Source organism: Brassica napus, chromosome C9 (assembly GCF_020379485.1).
Source record: "Brassica napus cultivar Da-Ae chromosome C9, Da-Ae, whole genome shotgun sequence".
Classification (NCBI taxonomy): Eukaryota; Viridiplantae; Streptophyta; class Magnoliopsida; order Brassicales; family Brassicaceae; genus Brassica; species Brassica napus.
The window spans coordinates 29,895,912-29,911,193 of NC_063452.1; the positions used below are offsets into that span (position 1 = coordinate 29,895,912).

Genomic DNA, 15,282 nt, shown 5'->3' on the forward strand with positions numbered 1-15,282 from the left:
TTCTGGCGACGTCTTGCTGGTAGGACAAGTTTCTCAGTCGAGCGGCCACTCTTTTTCCGTCGAGCAGGTCGAGGCTTAGCGCCATCAGCTCGTTATTCTCCTCCTGAGAGGTAGATCCAGAGACCGTTGTTCTTACGTGCATCTCTGTAGGTACAATGGCCTCAGAGCCGTAGACTAGCGAGTAGGGAATTTCCCCTGTTGCTGTTTTAGGAGTGGTCCGGTAGGCCCAGAGGACTCCGTGTAGTTCTTCCGCCCACTTCCCGTGAGAGCCCTCCAGTCGCTTTTTAAGCATTTTGACCACTGTTTTGTTCGTGGACTCGTCTTGTCCGTTAGACTAGGGGTGTCGGGGTGTGGCGAAAGTTAGTTTTATGCCCAAGTCCTTGCAGAACTCTTTGAAGTTGCGGGTCATGAACTGGGGTCCATTTTCGGTGACGATCTCGTGGGGGACCCTGAAGCGATTGATTACGTAGGTCCACAGGAACTTGTGGATCTGGAGATCTGTTATGCGACTGAGCGCTTCTGGAGCGTGCCTTTGGCATTTGTCGTTGTGCTTGGCTTGTCTGTCGGCGCCGGCGGCCATCGTAGGCCAATAGTAACCAACCCTTCTGGCTCTGAGTACCAGGCTTCGACCGCTAGAGTGGGATCCATAATCTCCTTTATGTAGTTCTACAAGGATTCTAGCGGCCTCTTGGGGTGTGACACACCTCAGATACGGACCAGAGAAAGATCTCCGATACCGCTTCTCCTGGGAGATACAGTACCTCGCGGCTTGCTTTTTGATCTTTCTGGCCTCGTTATGGTCTTCCGGGAGAATGTCGGCCTCCAGGTACCGGATTAGAGGGGTCATCCAGGTTTCGCCTTCTTTAACGGCGGAGACCTCCTCTGACGGGGGTTCCTCCATGGTAGCTGGCCATTGAAGCACGAGCAAGGGGATACTTATCTGTCTATTCGTTTCAATGGCAGACCCTAGATTAGCCAGGGCATCGGCTTGTGAATTCTGTTCCCGGGGGATTTGAGTGAGCTTGCAGCTCTTGAACTTCTTGATTAGTTGCTGAGCGACCGCCAGATACTGGATCATGATGTCGTCTTTTGCTTGGTACTCCCCTTGTACCTGGTTGATTACCAGCTGGGAGTCGCCGAAGACCTGGATGTTCTCTGCCCCCATTTGATGGGCGAGGGTTAGGCCTGCGATTAGGGCCTCAGACTCGCTTTCGTTGTTGGTTGCTTTGAAGTTGCATCTCACTGCCCTTGAGGCTGTCTTCCCTGTTGGCGAGGTAAGCATTATCACTACTCCAGCTCCTCTGATGTTGCTGGTTCCATCAACGTGTAGGATCCATTCTCCCTTTTCCTTACTTTCGCCTCGGAGGCGTACCTCCTGCTCCAGAGCTGGGAGCAAGGCATGGGAGAATTCAGCCACGAAGTCTGCTAGGACCTGTGACTTTATAGCCGTGGCGGGTCGAAATATTACATCGTATTCCGCTAGTTCCACGGCCCATTTGGCTAGGCGTCCGGAGACTTCTGGTTTATGGAGGACCAACTTTACAGGGAAGGAGGTAACAACCACGATTGGATGAGCCTGGAAGTAGGGTTGGAGCTTGCGAGCGGCGACTATCAGGGCTAAGGCCAGCTTTTCTAGGTGGCTATAGTGGGTCTCCGCGTCCAGGAGAGCCTTGCTTTCGTAATAAATTGGTAGCTGCTTGTTTTCCTCCTCGTGAACTATGACGGCGCTCACGGCGAGTTCGGAGAACGCTAGATATAGCATCAAGACTTCACCGAGTAATGGCTTGGACTGGAGAGGAGGAGTGGTGGGATACGATTTTAGCTCTTGGAGAGTGGATTCGCATTCTCCCGTCCACTGGAAATCTTTCGGATTCTTGAGACTTCCGAAAAAGGCGTGAGGTTTGTCGGAGAGTCTGAAGATGAACCTGCTCAAGGCTGCCATCCTTCCCGTTAGCTTTTGAACCGCCTTGACGTTCTTCGGGGAAGGGATTGAGTGAATGGCCTTGATTTGCTCCGGGTTTGCCTTGATGCCCCGGTGGGTTACGATGTACCCAAGGAACTTGCCAGAACTGACCCCAAATGAGCATTTAGCAGGGTTGAGCTTCATGTTATATTTCCTAAGGGTGGAGAAGGCTTGCTGCAGGTGAGATATGTGGTCTTCCACTTCCAGGGATTTGACCAGCATGTGATCGATGTAGACCTCCATGGTTATCCCGATTTGGTCCGCGAACATCATGTTGACCAGCCGTTGATAGGTCGATCCTGCGTTCTTTAGGCCGAAGGGCATGACCTTGTAGCAATAGATCCCTCGGGACGTCATGAAGGATGTTTTCTCCTGGTCTTCCGGATGCATAAGTATATGATTGTAGCCGGAGAACGCGTCCATGAAGCTCATCAACTGGTGCCCCGTGGTGGCGTCCACCAGCTTGTCGATATGAGGTAGCAGGAAGGGGTCCTTTGGACAGGACTTGTTGAGGTCCATGAAATTGATGCAGACTCTCCACTTCCCGTTCTTTTTCTTGACCACGACGACGTTAGCTATCCATTCTGGGTATTGCACCTCACAAATGAACCCTGCGCCGAGCAGGCTCTTGACTTCATCGTTGATGATCGCGTCTCTCTCGGGGGCAAATTTCCATCTCTTTTATCTGACGGGTTGATGTAGGGGATCCACTTACAGCTTGTGCATGATGATCTCCGGATCGATCCCAGGCATATGTGCCTGGGACCAAGCGAAGCAGTCGGAGTAAGACCTGAGGAAGTCTACCAGTCTTCTTCTCAATCCTTCGGTTAGCTTGGAACCGATCTTGAGATGTAGGGTCTGATCTCCTTCGGTTAATGGCACCTCGTCTATTTCCTCTACCTTCGGTTCCTCGGTGTGATAAGCCGGAGGTTTGTTCTGTAATTTCTATAAGACCTTGGTCTTTCCCTTCAGAGTGGTCTGATAGCAGGAGCGCAAATATTCCTGATCTCCTCTGATCGCCTTTATGCCCCAGGGTGTAGGAAATTTCACCATTTGGTGAAGAGTCGAGGGGACGGCCCCCATTCCTTGAATCCAGGTCCGTCCTATAATCATGTTGTAAGACGAGTCCCAGTTAACCACGAGGAACTTGGTTGACATGTTGATTCCTTCGGCGTATACGGGGAGGGTAATCTCCCTGGCGGTTTGTTTGACTTCCCCGCTGAACCCTATAAGGGGGGTTACCCTCCGAGTTAGAGTGCCTTCCTCCAGTATCCTTTTTACCAGGCAGTTCGCTACAGTGAGCGAGATAACCAGGGCGTCGTGATGTGGAGTGATGACTTTCTCCTGCTCCTTGGCCCTGAAGCTTATCTCGTCTGTTCCTAGGAGCAGGCGTTTTGGCTTGGGTGCCTCTAGGCCGTGCTTGGCGTTCCAAGTGCTTTTCTTTCCAGCTGCATGGCTTATGCCGCTAATTTCCGAACCGCCCGAAATGACATGTATCACTCGGTCATGTCGCGGTGGCGAGACAGGAGGAGCTTCAGTGGGCTTACCCGTTGTCTCCTTGCTTAGATGGCTCTTGGCCTTATCAGAAAGGAACTCCCTGAGGTGCCATTTCCTAAGCAGCTCGTTGACCTCGATCTTTAGTGCAACGCAGTCCTCCGTTTTGTGACCGTGGTCTTGATGGAAGTCGCACCAGAAGCCAGGGTTCCGGAAAGAGTCGGGAGCTTTCATCTTCTGAGGCCACTTGACCTGCTGGCCCATCTGCCTCAGAACATTGACCAGCTCCGGCCTTGAGACAGAGAGGTGAGAGATGTCTGGTCACGTGGACACTGCCATCCCTTCTGCCTTCTCAATCGGTCGGTTCTGGCACCTGCCCCGGTTTTGATTTCCGGAGTCCCTAGCTGATCTTTGAGAGGGTTTCTCATCTCGCTCGGTTTGGTCTGGTCTGATCGTCTTGGGATCTGACTTTTGCTGCGCTTTGGCCCGGCTGGCGACGTCTTCCTCCCATTTGACCTGCGCCCAGGCTCGAGATGGGACGTCTTCCATGGTTTTGCACTGATATTTGGTCAGCTCCTTGTAGAGGTCTCCATCGGGGAGCAGGCCTCTCTTGAAAGCAGAGATAGCATTGGGGATACTGCATTCAGGAATAGCCACCTTCTCATGATTGAAGCGGGCTATGTAGCCTCGTAGGGGTTCTACTCGGTGCTGGAAGATTTCTTAGAGATTGTCAGAGGTTTTCTACAGGTCCCTACTGCTGGCGAATTACTCCACGAATTTGTCGCTGAGAACCGCGAAGGAGGCTATGGACCGGGAGGGTAAGATAATATACCACTGCAGAGCGGGTCCGGTCAGGATGGAGCCGAAACCTTTGCACATGGTAGCTTCGCGTGACCCCTTTGGGAGTGCTACGGCGAGCATCCTTTGTATGTATTGGGCGACGTGGTCGTCTGGATCAGTGGTGCCGTCGTATGCCTTTATGCTGGGGAAAGAAAACTTCCTAGGCATCTCGATCAAGGTGATCTCATCCGTGAAAGGAGTATCGGCGTAGGAGTCGGGGTTGCTCTTCCGGATGGGGGGAGCTACCCCCGGGAGTCTCTCTACCATGGACTGCATGGCGTCGAGCCTATTGGAGAACATCTGGTGAAGGTGAGCGATCATAGGAGACTCCGTTCTCGCTGCTCCGTCTGATGCTTCCTTATCAGACTCAGGTTCTGAGTCACTGTCCTCCACGTCGTAGGTCTGAGCATCCTTGGCCTTTTCTCGCGTAGATGCGTCTCCTCCCGGCGCCGTAGTTGGGAGGTTCGCGCCTGTCCCGGAGTTGGGTGTTTCCAGAGTCGGCATAGGGCGAACCTGAGTCTGGAATCGACGCTTCTTGTTGCTTGCCGCGTTAAGGGCTTGGTTCTCGTCTCGGAGGGTAAGATTCTCCGATTCGAGCTGGCTTAGCTTCTCGGCACTCTGCTCCAGTTGCTTGGAGTGTTCATTGAGCTTTTCCTTCAGGATCTGGAACTCTGAGGAAAGCTCGGGATTGGTCTCTTCCCGAGTTCGATGCAACCCGGTTACTTGACCTTGCAAATCGTTGATTTGCATCTGGAGTTAGGCTTCTCTCTGGGTAGCTTCAGGTAGCTCGTCATGCTCGTCCACCGCCATTATCACGTAGTTTAGATTACTCCCCTCCTCCTAGCGCCAAACTGTTAGGGGATTTTTGTGTAGGATCTTTGTGAGTACCACGGAACGGTGGACAAGGCTAGTATTTGTATTGATTTGCAAGTAAAAAAGTAGAAAGAGACGTTTTATTAGATCAAAGAGCTGGAACTACAACAGTTTTGGGTAAAAACCCTAGTTCTAGCCGCCTAGCTCTAATCTCTTAGTCTCGAAGTGTCGATCCCTTGCTTTTGGGTTTAGGTTCCCTTTATATAGTCTCCCTAAACTCTTCCATATTCGAAAATATGGAAGGTTCCCCTTATCAGAAGTTTTCCATTTCCTAGAGGAAAGGGGCGATCCTGGGACCGGGCCCGGAAAACTCCATAGCAGGGAACCAGGATTCCTTCTAGCGGGGATCCTGGGAACCGGGGGTCCTTCCAGCGGGGAACCAGAGGCCGGTGTCTTACCTGGGGTCTGGAGGAATTCAATACCTGAGTATTTTTTCCCCAACACTAGGTACTTGCCTACCCCTCTCTCTTTTTGAATTCCTAGTATCTGCTTTGCTTGGATCTTTACCTCATGGGGTGTCTTGCTTGAGAAGGTAATAGAGGACTTATTGGTGTTTATTTTTTTGTCCAGATCCGATCTCATACTCACGTAAGATCTTCTTGAGAGTTGAGCAGCTTTGAGAGTCTGAGTGGCAGAAGAACATTGTGTCATCTGCAAAGAGTAAATGGTTCACTTTAGGGATGCCTCTTGCCACTCTTACACCATTGAAGGATCCAGTGCGTTCAGCCAGTTTACACAGTCCAGACAATACCTCTCCGCACAAGAAGAAGATATAGGGGGATAGGGGATCTCCCTGTCTGATTCCTCGATCAGGTTTGACATTCCCGTACACTGCATCATTCACTAGATAGGAGTAGGATGCTGTCGTTATACATTGCATGACCCATGTAGTCCAAGTCTCATGGAAGCCTAGTCTTTTGAACACTAAGCCGATGAATTCCCACTCGACCCGATCATAGGCCTTGCTCATGTCGGTCTTAACCGCCATTGAGCATCACTTTTTTGCTTGGGAAGTCTTAAGATAGTGTAGTACCTCATGAGTAATAAGGATATTGTCAAAAATTGCTCTTCCCGAGATAAATACGGATTGGTTTTCTGAGATTATAGAGTTCAGCACTGATTTTAGCCTTAAGGATAGTAGCTTTAAGATTATCTTGAAGTAGACGTTACATAACACTATAGGTCGATAATCTGCTACGCTTTTTACTCCAATCATCTTTGGGATCAATCTGACATATGTTACATTCATGGAACTTGGCAGGATTCAAGATGAGAAGAAAGCTTGTATCTCGCAGATGATGGATGGTCCAACAACAGACCAATTGGTTTGAAAGAAGCTTGCGGAGAATCCATCGACGCCTAGGGCTTTGTCAGCGTGGATGGCAAAGAGAGCTTCCTTTATCTCCAGCGGCGACGATTGTTGGGTGAGAAAATCATTCATTTGCTGCGTTACACAAGGGGCCAAGGCTTTCTCCACCACGGGGCTTCCATCAGCTGGAACAGAGGTAAATAGCTTCTTGTAAAATTTGCATATTACATCCGCAACTTGTTCCTCTTCATATACTACTGTTCTATTCTCATCTTCAATAACTAATAATTTATTTTTTGCTCTTCCACCTTTGGTGACCGGATGAAAATAGGTTGTGTTCGAGTCACTTAGTGTCAGCCACATTTGTCTACTCCTTTGCTTCCAAAATTCTTCTTCTGCTTTATATGCCTTGAGGAGTCTTCCATTTAAATCATGAATGACGCTATCTTCCCAGAGGCCGAGGTCATAGCAGCTTCCAGTGATGCCTTGATTTCTTCAATGGTTTTCTTGCTGTTCATTTGGAACTCTCAGCACCATTTTGCTATTGCCTTCTTGCATCTGGCTAGTATCATCTCCACGTTCTCATGGCTGTACTGATTCCAGACATCAGAGATAAGTTGCGACCACTACAAGAGATATGTGTATTGGTAACAGTTCGTGGTAGCACGAATTCACGAACTGCTACCAAAAATACCAAAATCGGATCACAACTCAATCGTAGCCTTAAATTCGCGCATGAAAATTCTTATTAAGTTAAAACAAAAAAAATCAGTTTTGTAGCTGAAATGTTATTTTGGAGGGCAAAACACTTAACGAAATTTCACATTCCCACCAAAAATTTATGTTTTCGTAGAAATTGCTATTTTTTTGCCCAAGTCATTTTCATTTTGCAAAGAAAAAAAAAACAAATTCATTTTCTCTATCATCGTCTTCATTGTTTATTTGAATCAATCTATCCATTCCGATCGAAGAAACACATATGGATTGGTCTTGTTCAAAGTCGAACTCAGGAACCCTAATCTGTCAAGCCGCTGGACTCTTCTTCTTCGTCATACCCAAACTCCTCCATACATGGCGAATTGGCTCCTTCACCTTCCTCCGCTGCTTTTCACCACCATCACATTTGCCGCTTCTTCTTCATATTCCCTTTGTTTTTATCATTCTCAATTGCACAGAAGTCAAAACTCTAGAGGTCATCGACCTATATCCTTGGACAAGGTATGGCTCAGCGTGAAGACGTTTATGACCTAGATAGCCACTAGATTCCAGGTTTTCTTCTACTCCAAAGCTCCAGTTTCAATTGGGTCTATAAAAATCTCTCTTTTTTGTTGTTTAGTCACACTTGTTCAGTTTTTACGAGTTTCTTTTGTTCGATTTCGCTGGCAAAACCCCCTTGCTTTTGTTCAATCGATTTCGGCATTACTGTTTATGTTCACTTCTATTAAAAATCTCTCCTTTCTGCTGTTTCCTCTTGACAAAATTCCACCTTGATTTTGTTCACTTACTTTTGTATTTTTTTACGGTATGACCAGAACTGGATTGTTTATGTTGGATTAGCAGAAAAAGGTTTGTCTTTTTGGTGTGTGATTCTGATTGTTTCTCTTTTATTGATTTATGCAACTAGGAACTGAGTTCTTATATGAGTTTTCTGTGAAAAGTTTTACTATTTTAATGATGCCTCAAGGAGTTGTACCAGTTCAGGGATGGACCCCTACACCGTAAGTTGTGTCATAAGGGTCGGCTCGGCTCAGTTTCTCCTTCAAGTACCGGAACTGATCACAACAACTACAGAAATTTGCAGCAAAACGAGTCAGGCTATTCTGTCCTCTTGGCGGGATCTATGCATTGTTCTTCCTTCAAGGTTTGAAAGTAGGTAGAAGTTTGTTTGTTATGAATATATAAGTTTAAAGTTTGAGTCTTGGTTGCTTATTGATCCCTCTAAGTAGTCTCCAAACTCATAACTCGTGTACATATTCTAGTTTATGTGACATTATCAGCTGAGAGTTGAGGGTTAGCTGTAAAAATGCTATTACATAACTCGTGTACATATTCTAGTTTGTCGCAGATTATGATGAATTAGACATTGCTCTGTCTCTCTGTGAGGTTCTGAGAACTATTGTTTAGTGAAACAGTCTTATTCAAAGACGCCTTGTTACAAATATCGTTTACCATTTTTGCAGGTCATCACACGAGAAGATGAGAACGGAAACGTCAAACTTGAGTGTCCCGCCATTAGTAAACAACAGTTTGCAGCTAGGAGATTTCACATTGACTCACGGATGACAGCTACTAAAGATGCTGATCGCATTGCTAGGCTTGATGTTATTCGTATTATCTATCAATGAGCCTACTGCTACTTCTGTGGTTTATGCTTTTGAAAGGAAAAGCAATTAAATAATTCTTGTCTTTGATCTTGGTGGTGGTACCTTTGATGTCTCTGGTACTTTACATTAAACTGTTGCTATATATATTAGTTTGATAAAAACGGTTATAGTTTTGTAAGCGAATTTTGATTTATAAAAACTCAATTGCAATGTATCACAAATGGTGACAAAAAAAAAAGAAAAAATATCTAATTTGGGGTATATGATTAAATTGCAATGTATAAATGATAATTAAACTTTTAGATTAAATTTAATATTTGAAATTAAATAACGAACAATAGAGTTTTAAGATTTTTAGTTAGCTTTGGGTATGATTAATTTGGGGTTTAAACCCTTACCCTAAACATAAACATTAAAATTTCAATATTTTCATAATATAATTCCAATCTTAAATTTAAATTTAAAATTTAATCATTTTAAAAATAGAAACCCAAATTTAAATTCTAAACCTCAAACATTAAATCTTAAATCTATACCCTAAATATAATACCCTAAACCGCAAACTTAAATCTTACATACAAAGTCGTAAATCTATTTTTTACGTTATTCTTCTTTTTTTAATAACAATCCTAGTGATTCTTTTCTATTGGCTAATACAAGAAAGTGGAGATAACTTCCTTTTTAACCTTAATCGTTGGTGAATTTAATCTAAGGGACATAAATATTTGCTTTTTTTTAATGATTTTCTCTCTTTCTCGATCTCTGCTCTTTTTTTTTTATCAACAATCTCTGCTCCTCTCCTCTTCTACCGTCGTAAACCTGAAAAAAAATGAAAGCTCCATCTTTTCTTTTTCTCTGGAATAAACCCTAAGAAAACCCAGAAAAATTCTCCATCGTTTACGAAGGACTCCACTTCTCACCACGTTGGCAGCTCAAACGAAATCTCTCCTTTATTTCTGAATTCGTGTAAGTTTTTTCTGTTTGGACTCTCCTTAGATTTGTTGATAAGATTCATTTTCTATTTGTCTACGTACTGATTTGCTGTTTTGGAATGTGGAAGAGACATACGGTGGACACAGAAGATTTGTCAGAGGAGAAGAAGGCGCCACCACCTCCATTTGTTGATTCTATCCTTAGATATATATGTTGATGAAATTCATTTTGTATGTGTTTACATACTGTTTTGTTTTTTTAGAATGTGGAGGACATGAGATTTTATGGAGGAGACAGAAGATTTGGCAGAGGAAAAGGAGGCGCGACAAGCAGATCGAACGGTGGCTCCAACACCATATTTGTTGGGGTCAAAATCGGTCACGACGGAATCAATGTCTGAAAGTCCGTAAAAATTGGCATGAACGTTTTTACGTAAAATAAATCTTAGAAAAGATCTATTTTTACGAAGAATCTTGCGGAGAAAACACATTCACGAAAAGTCGGAGAAAGACGCGAACAAGGTTGCCGCGTAGCAACCAGCGCAAAAGCTGGTCGCTACGTAGCGACCGAGCTCTCACCAAAGCTCGGTCGCTACGTAGCTTGCTCGGTCGCTACGTAGCGTGCTCGATCGCTACGTAGCGTGATCGGTCGCTACGTAGCGTGCCCGGTCGCTACGTAGCGTGCCCGGTCGCTACGTAGCGTGCCCGGTCGCTACGTAGCGTGCCCGGTCGCTACGTAGCGTGCCCGGTCGCTACATAGCGTGCCCGGTCGCTACGTAGCGTGCCCGGTCGCTACGTAGCGTGTCCGGTCGCTACGTAGCGTGCCCGGTCGCTACGTAGCGACTGAGCTTCGGCGACTGAGCACGTACACGGCTCGGTCGCTACGTAGCGACTGAGCTCTCCCCGAAGCTCGGTCACTAGAGCTCAGTCGCTACGTAGCGACCGAGCACGCACACAACTCGGTCGCTACGTAGCGACCATGCTTTCTTAAAAATCGATACGACACGAATCCATGAATTCTCGTCTACTCTTTAATGCTATCTCCCGAAGATTGTAGCCAACCCATTTCATGTTTCTCGTCATTTGAATTCATCAATCGAACTTTACGATAAAAACCACGGAAAGTTCGTTTTTATCGAGAGAAGCCGTAATAAACGTTTCGAGTCAAACAACGGCCCAAAGAGACCTAGGACGTGACTCGAAACCCACTTACGATTTCTTAACCAAAAGCCCATAAACCGTAGGACGGTTTATGCTTGGTTCGCAAGGAAAGATAAATGTCAAGTTTCCGGATAAATATGAAGTATTCGAAGATAATTAGAAAGATGGAGAAAAACGGAATATCTCCATTTTTAAGTTATGACGGCTTAAGGGCAGAAGAGGAAAAAGCGTAAACCGACCTAGGAGCGAGTATATAAGGAGTCCTAGGCGAGAGGCACGAAGGAGAATTTTGGAGACTCAGAACTCTCGGCACTTAGAAACTCTGAGGCATTATTCTCGACATGCTCTGTTTCCATGACTGGCACCCGATTACCAGAAAAACGTGCACAAGCAGTTCGATCTCTTGGTTCACTCTTGAACTACGTTCGGCTTGATCCTCGAAAGGGGTACATAGGCAGCCTTTCATAAGGTTCAGTCCGAAATCAATCAAAAACCTTTTCTGTATTTTCTTCGTCTTTTGTTATCGAGCTGCGAGTCAACTAGGTTTGAGCTTTTAGGCCGCTAGAACTAGGTAACTCGCTGACAGCCTTTGCGGCCAGAGCTTTTATGATCTCTTGTAATGATCGCAACGCTCTCACGCGGACTCGAAATAAGATCTGCTGTTTTCTCTAAATTTGTTTGTTATCTTTTCATGATTTCCACATATATTTGGTCACTTGCCGTTAGCTCTCGCAGAGATCCGAGACCTCTGGGAAATTAGGGTTTTCCTAGTTTCCTAATTTAAACGTAAATCGACAGTGCGAATTTTGGTTCCCACAGTTTGGCGCTAGAAGGAGGGGGGTACGGATTACTCTAACTCATAGCCGCAAAACGCTTGATCAAAACAATATCTGGAAATACGAAAGAGAAAATCGTAGTTCGCAACAACGCTGGTAAGAAAACTCCAGCAGCCACTGGCCAACGCCTATGCAAATGCCACAGTTCTTGAGAAAATCGAAAACCTTGCTGCGACTTTTTGCCACAGGACGTGCAATGAAACGATCTCGTGATTTCTCTTTTTAAATATAAAGGGAAACGATAAATCTTATCAAACCCCGTAAGTTTGGCTCATTACCGAACAAAAGAAATCTCAATGCGTAAGGATTTTACCAAAACACGTTTTCCGAAAACATTTCGGAAGGGTAAAACTTGTTCTCTCAAAAACCGCAGAAAACACCTAGGTTAATCGTGGAAAAAGGAAGCGCAACAAATCGATTACACAGCTCGGTCGCTACGTAGCGACCGAGCAAGCACACGGCTCGGTTGCTACGTAGCGACTGAGCTCAAGCCAACTCTCCACTCGCTACGTAGCAACCTGTCAAGCCTAAAAAGGGTCCTCCTTTGCGTTCTCTTTTGAATCCTCATCGTAACGCTTTTCGTTTCGTCTCAATCGGAGTTTCCGTTGAGATTTTACGACGAAAACAAGTAGGACTCTTCTTGGCTTGCTTCCACTCGCTACGTAGCGACCTGTCAGGCCTCTATCTCGCTACATAGCGACCTGTCAGGCCTAAAAAAGCTCCTCCTTTGTGTTCTCTTTTAAATCCCGATCGAAACGCTTTTCGTTTCGTCTCAATCGGAGTTTCCGTTGAGATTTTACGGCGAAAACAAGTAAGACTCGTCTAAACTCCTTCGCTTGCTCCGACTCGCCCTTACCTCCATCTTTGTGTTCTCCTTCAAATCTCGATCGAAACGTCTCTTTTTTCGTCTCGATTGGAGTTACCATTGAAACTTTACGATAAAAAAAAAACCCGCGAAGACTAGTTTTCTCGCGTAGATTCAGATTAATCGTATAATACGGCAACGGTTAACTTAACACCTTAGCCGCCTAAACTATACGATTACGTTGAACCTTTTTATTGACTTCGTATCGGTCAAGTTCGGAAGATAAATGTCAACTCTCAAAGGATAAACACCAATATCGAAAAAGGCGAACATACACAAGAAGAGGAAGTGGAAACGAGCAAGCAAAACTGAGAAGAAACAAAACTGCATCTTCGAGAGAACTAAGGTATTTGCGGCTTGAAATTTTTGAAATCAGACTTGGATTTTTCGTAGCAAATTACTAAGAAATAAAAATGCCTTTGAGACTGTCATAGAACTTTAGGGAACGTAAAACCTAGGGGGATAGTCCAGCGAACTAAGTCTTAGGTGATTTTTCCTGTCTCGATATATCGTCTCATAACTGTTCGTCCAGATCTTGCAAATCGATCTAAACTCTCCGAAAATCGAGAAACGATCGCCACGCATATCAAGCTCGCTTCCTAAGGAGAGAAAAAACTAGAGACATGAACGTCGTCTTAAAACCGATTCGTTTCTGGCAATTCTCTCGGAACCGACATATTCCAAGTCTTCAACCTGGAAACAACCAAATCACAGTCCAAGCGTCGTCTTCAAACCGACTTGGACTGTCGATCATTCTATTCCTCGAGAAAAAAGGGACGGAGTAGGTGCGTATACTATACTCGTATACTCCCATACTTCAAAAACATATTCAAACAATGCGATGTCTCATCAAGATCAAGAATACGCTTTCGACAAGGAAACGCTTTCGACAAAGCAAACTCTCGTAGAAATATGCGGAAAAATATTCATACAATGCGATGTCTCGTCAAGATCATCCTAAAAGCAAACGACAATCTGAGATTCGTCTAAATGCTAGGAACTGATCCAAACCATGTTGGAAAAATTCTCAAAGACTATACAGCATCTATCATCGCAATCATTCGTTTAGAAAACCTCTGCCAAACTTCAGAATGAAAGTCGATGATTTACTGAAGTCATAAAGATCTTTTCCGATTTGATAAAACGAGATTCGTATAAGAATCATTATACGAGAAATCTTCAGGCATCAAAGCATCACTCTCATTTTCCGTTGAACCAACCGACTCACGGAAAAACATCAAAAACATTTGCGACAAAGTAAAATCAGAACAAAGTAACAGAAAATACGACAAAGAGAACATGTCCTCCCCGCTCTTCGACTAAGTCTATCGCTGTTTAACTGATTCATTCAAGAAACCTGCAAAAACGTTTCGCGACTAGATCTCGGTGAAATAACCTTTGGTAAAACTCCATGAGTGACTCAGAGAAACTTTCACCAATGAATAAAAACAAAAGCGAAAACGTTTCTAAAAAATCTGCGGAAACATTGTTATTTTGACATCTCCATATGTCGCGTCAATTTAATAAATTCATAAAAACCGGTCGCCCGTTACTTACGCAAAAAATCCTTCGTATAATCAGATCATGTCATACGAAGTAACTTTCGAAAGTAAACGTAACAGGTTTTACGAAAAAGTACTTTCCTTATAGCAAAAAACCAAGCTGTATGATCCGACATTGGACGACCAATATAAACTTTACTTCCTCGCACCACGATCTGAAAGGTCTCATTCTTTAGCCCCGCGACTCACTGGCATCCGCTCTCATTCCGCTTGGTCACGTCCGAGCAGGAAATCACCCCGCAACTGACTCCGCACGGGCTCTGTATCGAGCTTCTTAGGCTTTATCTCCCTCGGAAAACAAAGGAAACAACTTCCATACAAATAAAGGAAACATTATACGAAACTTTCATTGTATAAATTAACCCTAAAGTGGAAAAAAAATTTCTACCAGCATGGGCATACTCGGCTTATAAATCTCGATAAACGCCATTCGTCACTCACCTAATTACGCCTTTCCTTCGAAGCCGAACTAGGTTACAGCATCCCCTTCAAGGACGATTCTAACCGACTTGACCTTATTGACAGCACGAAAGTGTCATGGTCTAATCCTTTGGCAACAACGTCCTTGGCTATAAAGCTGAGCACAACCTTCATGTAAAGCCAAAACAATTGAGCAACCACCACTCCAATAACTTGACGGCTAAACGGTAATCCGGAATTTGTCTTGAAACGCCAAGTAACGATTACACAAACAATTATCGTACCACCCAAAAACGGGAATCATATGGTACATTCGTCATAACGAAACTCAGTCCTAACAACCAAACAGCTGACGGAAAGGTTCCACTTGTCAAAAATTGACCAAGTTCCATATACTACGATTCACTTTAAGCCCGCTGTGTTTTACTCGTAAAATGCGGCATGTAAGGAAAACTCGTAACAGAGCTCCTATAGCTATACGGAACATCCTCAAATACACACAAAAGAAATCTCGGAAGGCCAACACCACACAAAGCACGATATAGGAGGATGCCTCTTTTCGGGGACAAATTTACGCGACCCCTTGGTCCTAACTCCTCGATCGCAAATCAAATCCAAACAGGAACAACAATTCTAGCTGCGAACATCCGTAGTCAAACCAGAATGTTTCCCAAACGCAGGGCTAAGACTAATCCCTTGCAAC

General features: G+C 44.9%; 1 protein-coding gene across 1 annotated transcript; it reads right to left on the reverse strand.

The window, feature by feature from the left end:
- Positions 1 to 334: 334 nt before the first annotated feature.
- Positions 335 to 3,721, reverse strand: LOC106358498. Its single transcript, XM_022696788.2, has 2 exons — positions 2,918 to 3,721; positions 335 to 2,620 (listed from the first exon to the last, which is right to left on the reverse strand). Exons 1-2 carry the CDS (start codon positions 3,719 to 3,721, stop codon positions 335 to 337), a joined length of 3,090 nt encoding a protein of 1,029 aa, XP_022552509.2.
- Positions 3,722 to 15,282: the final 11,561 nt, after the last annotated feature.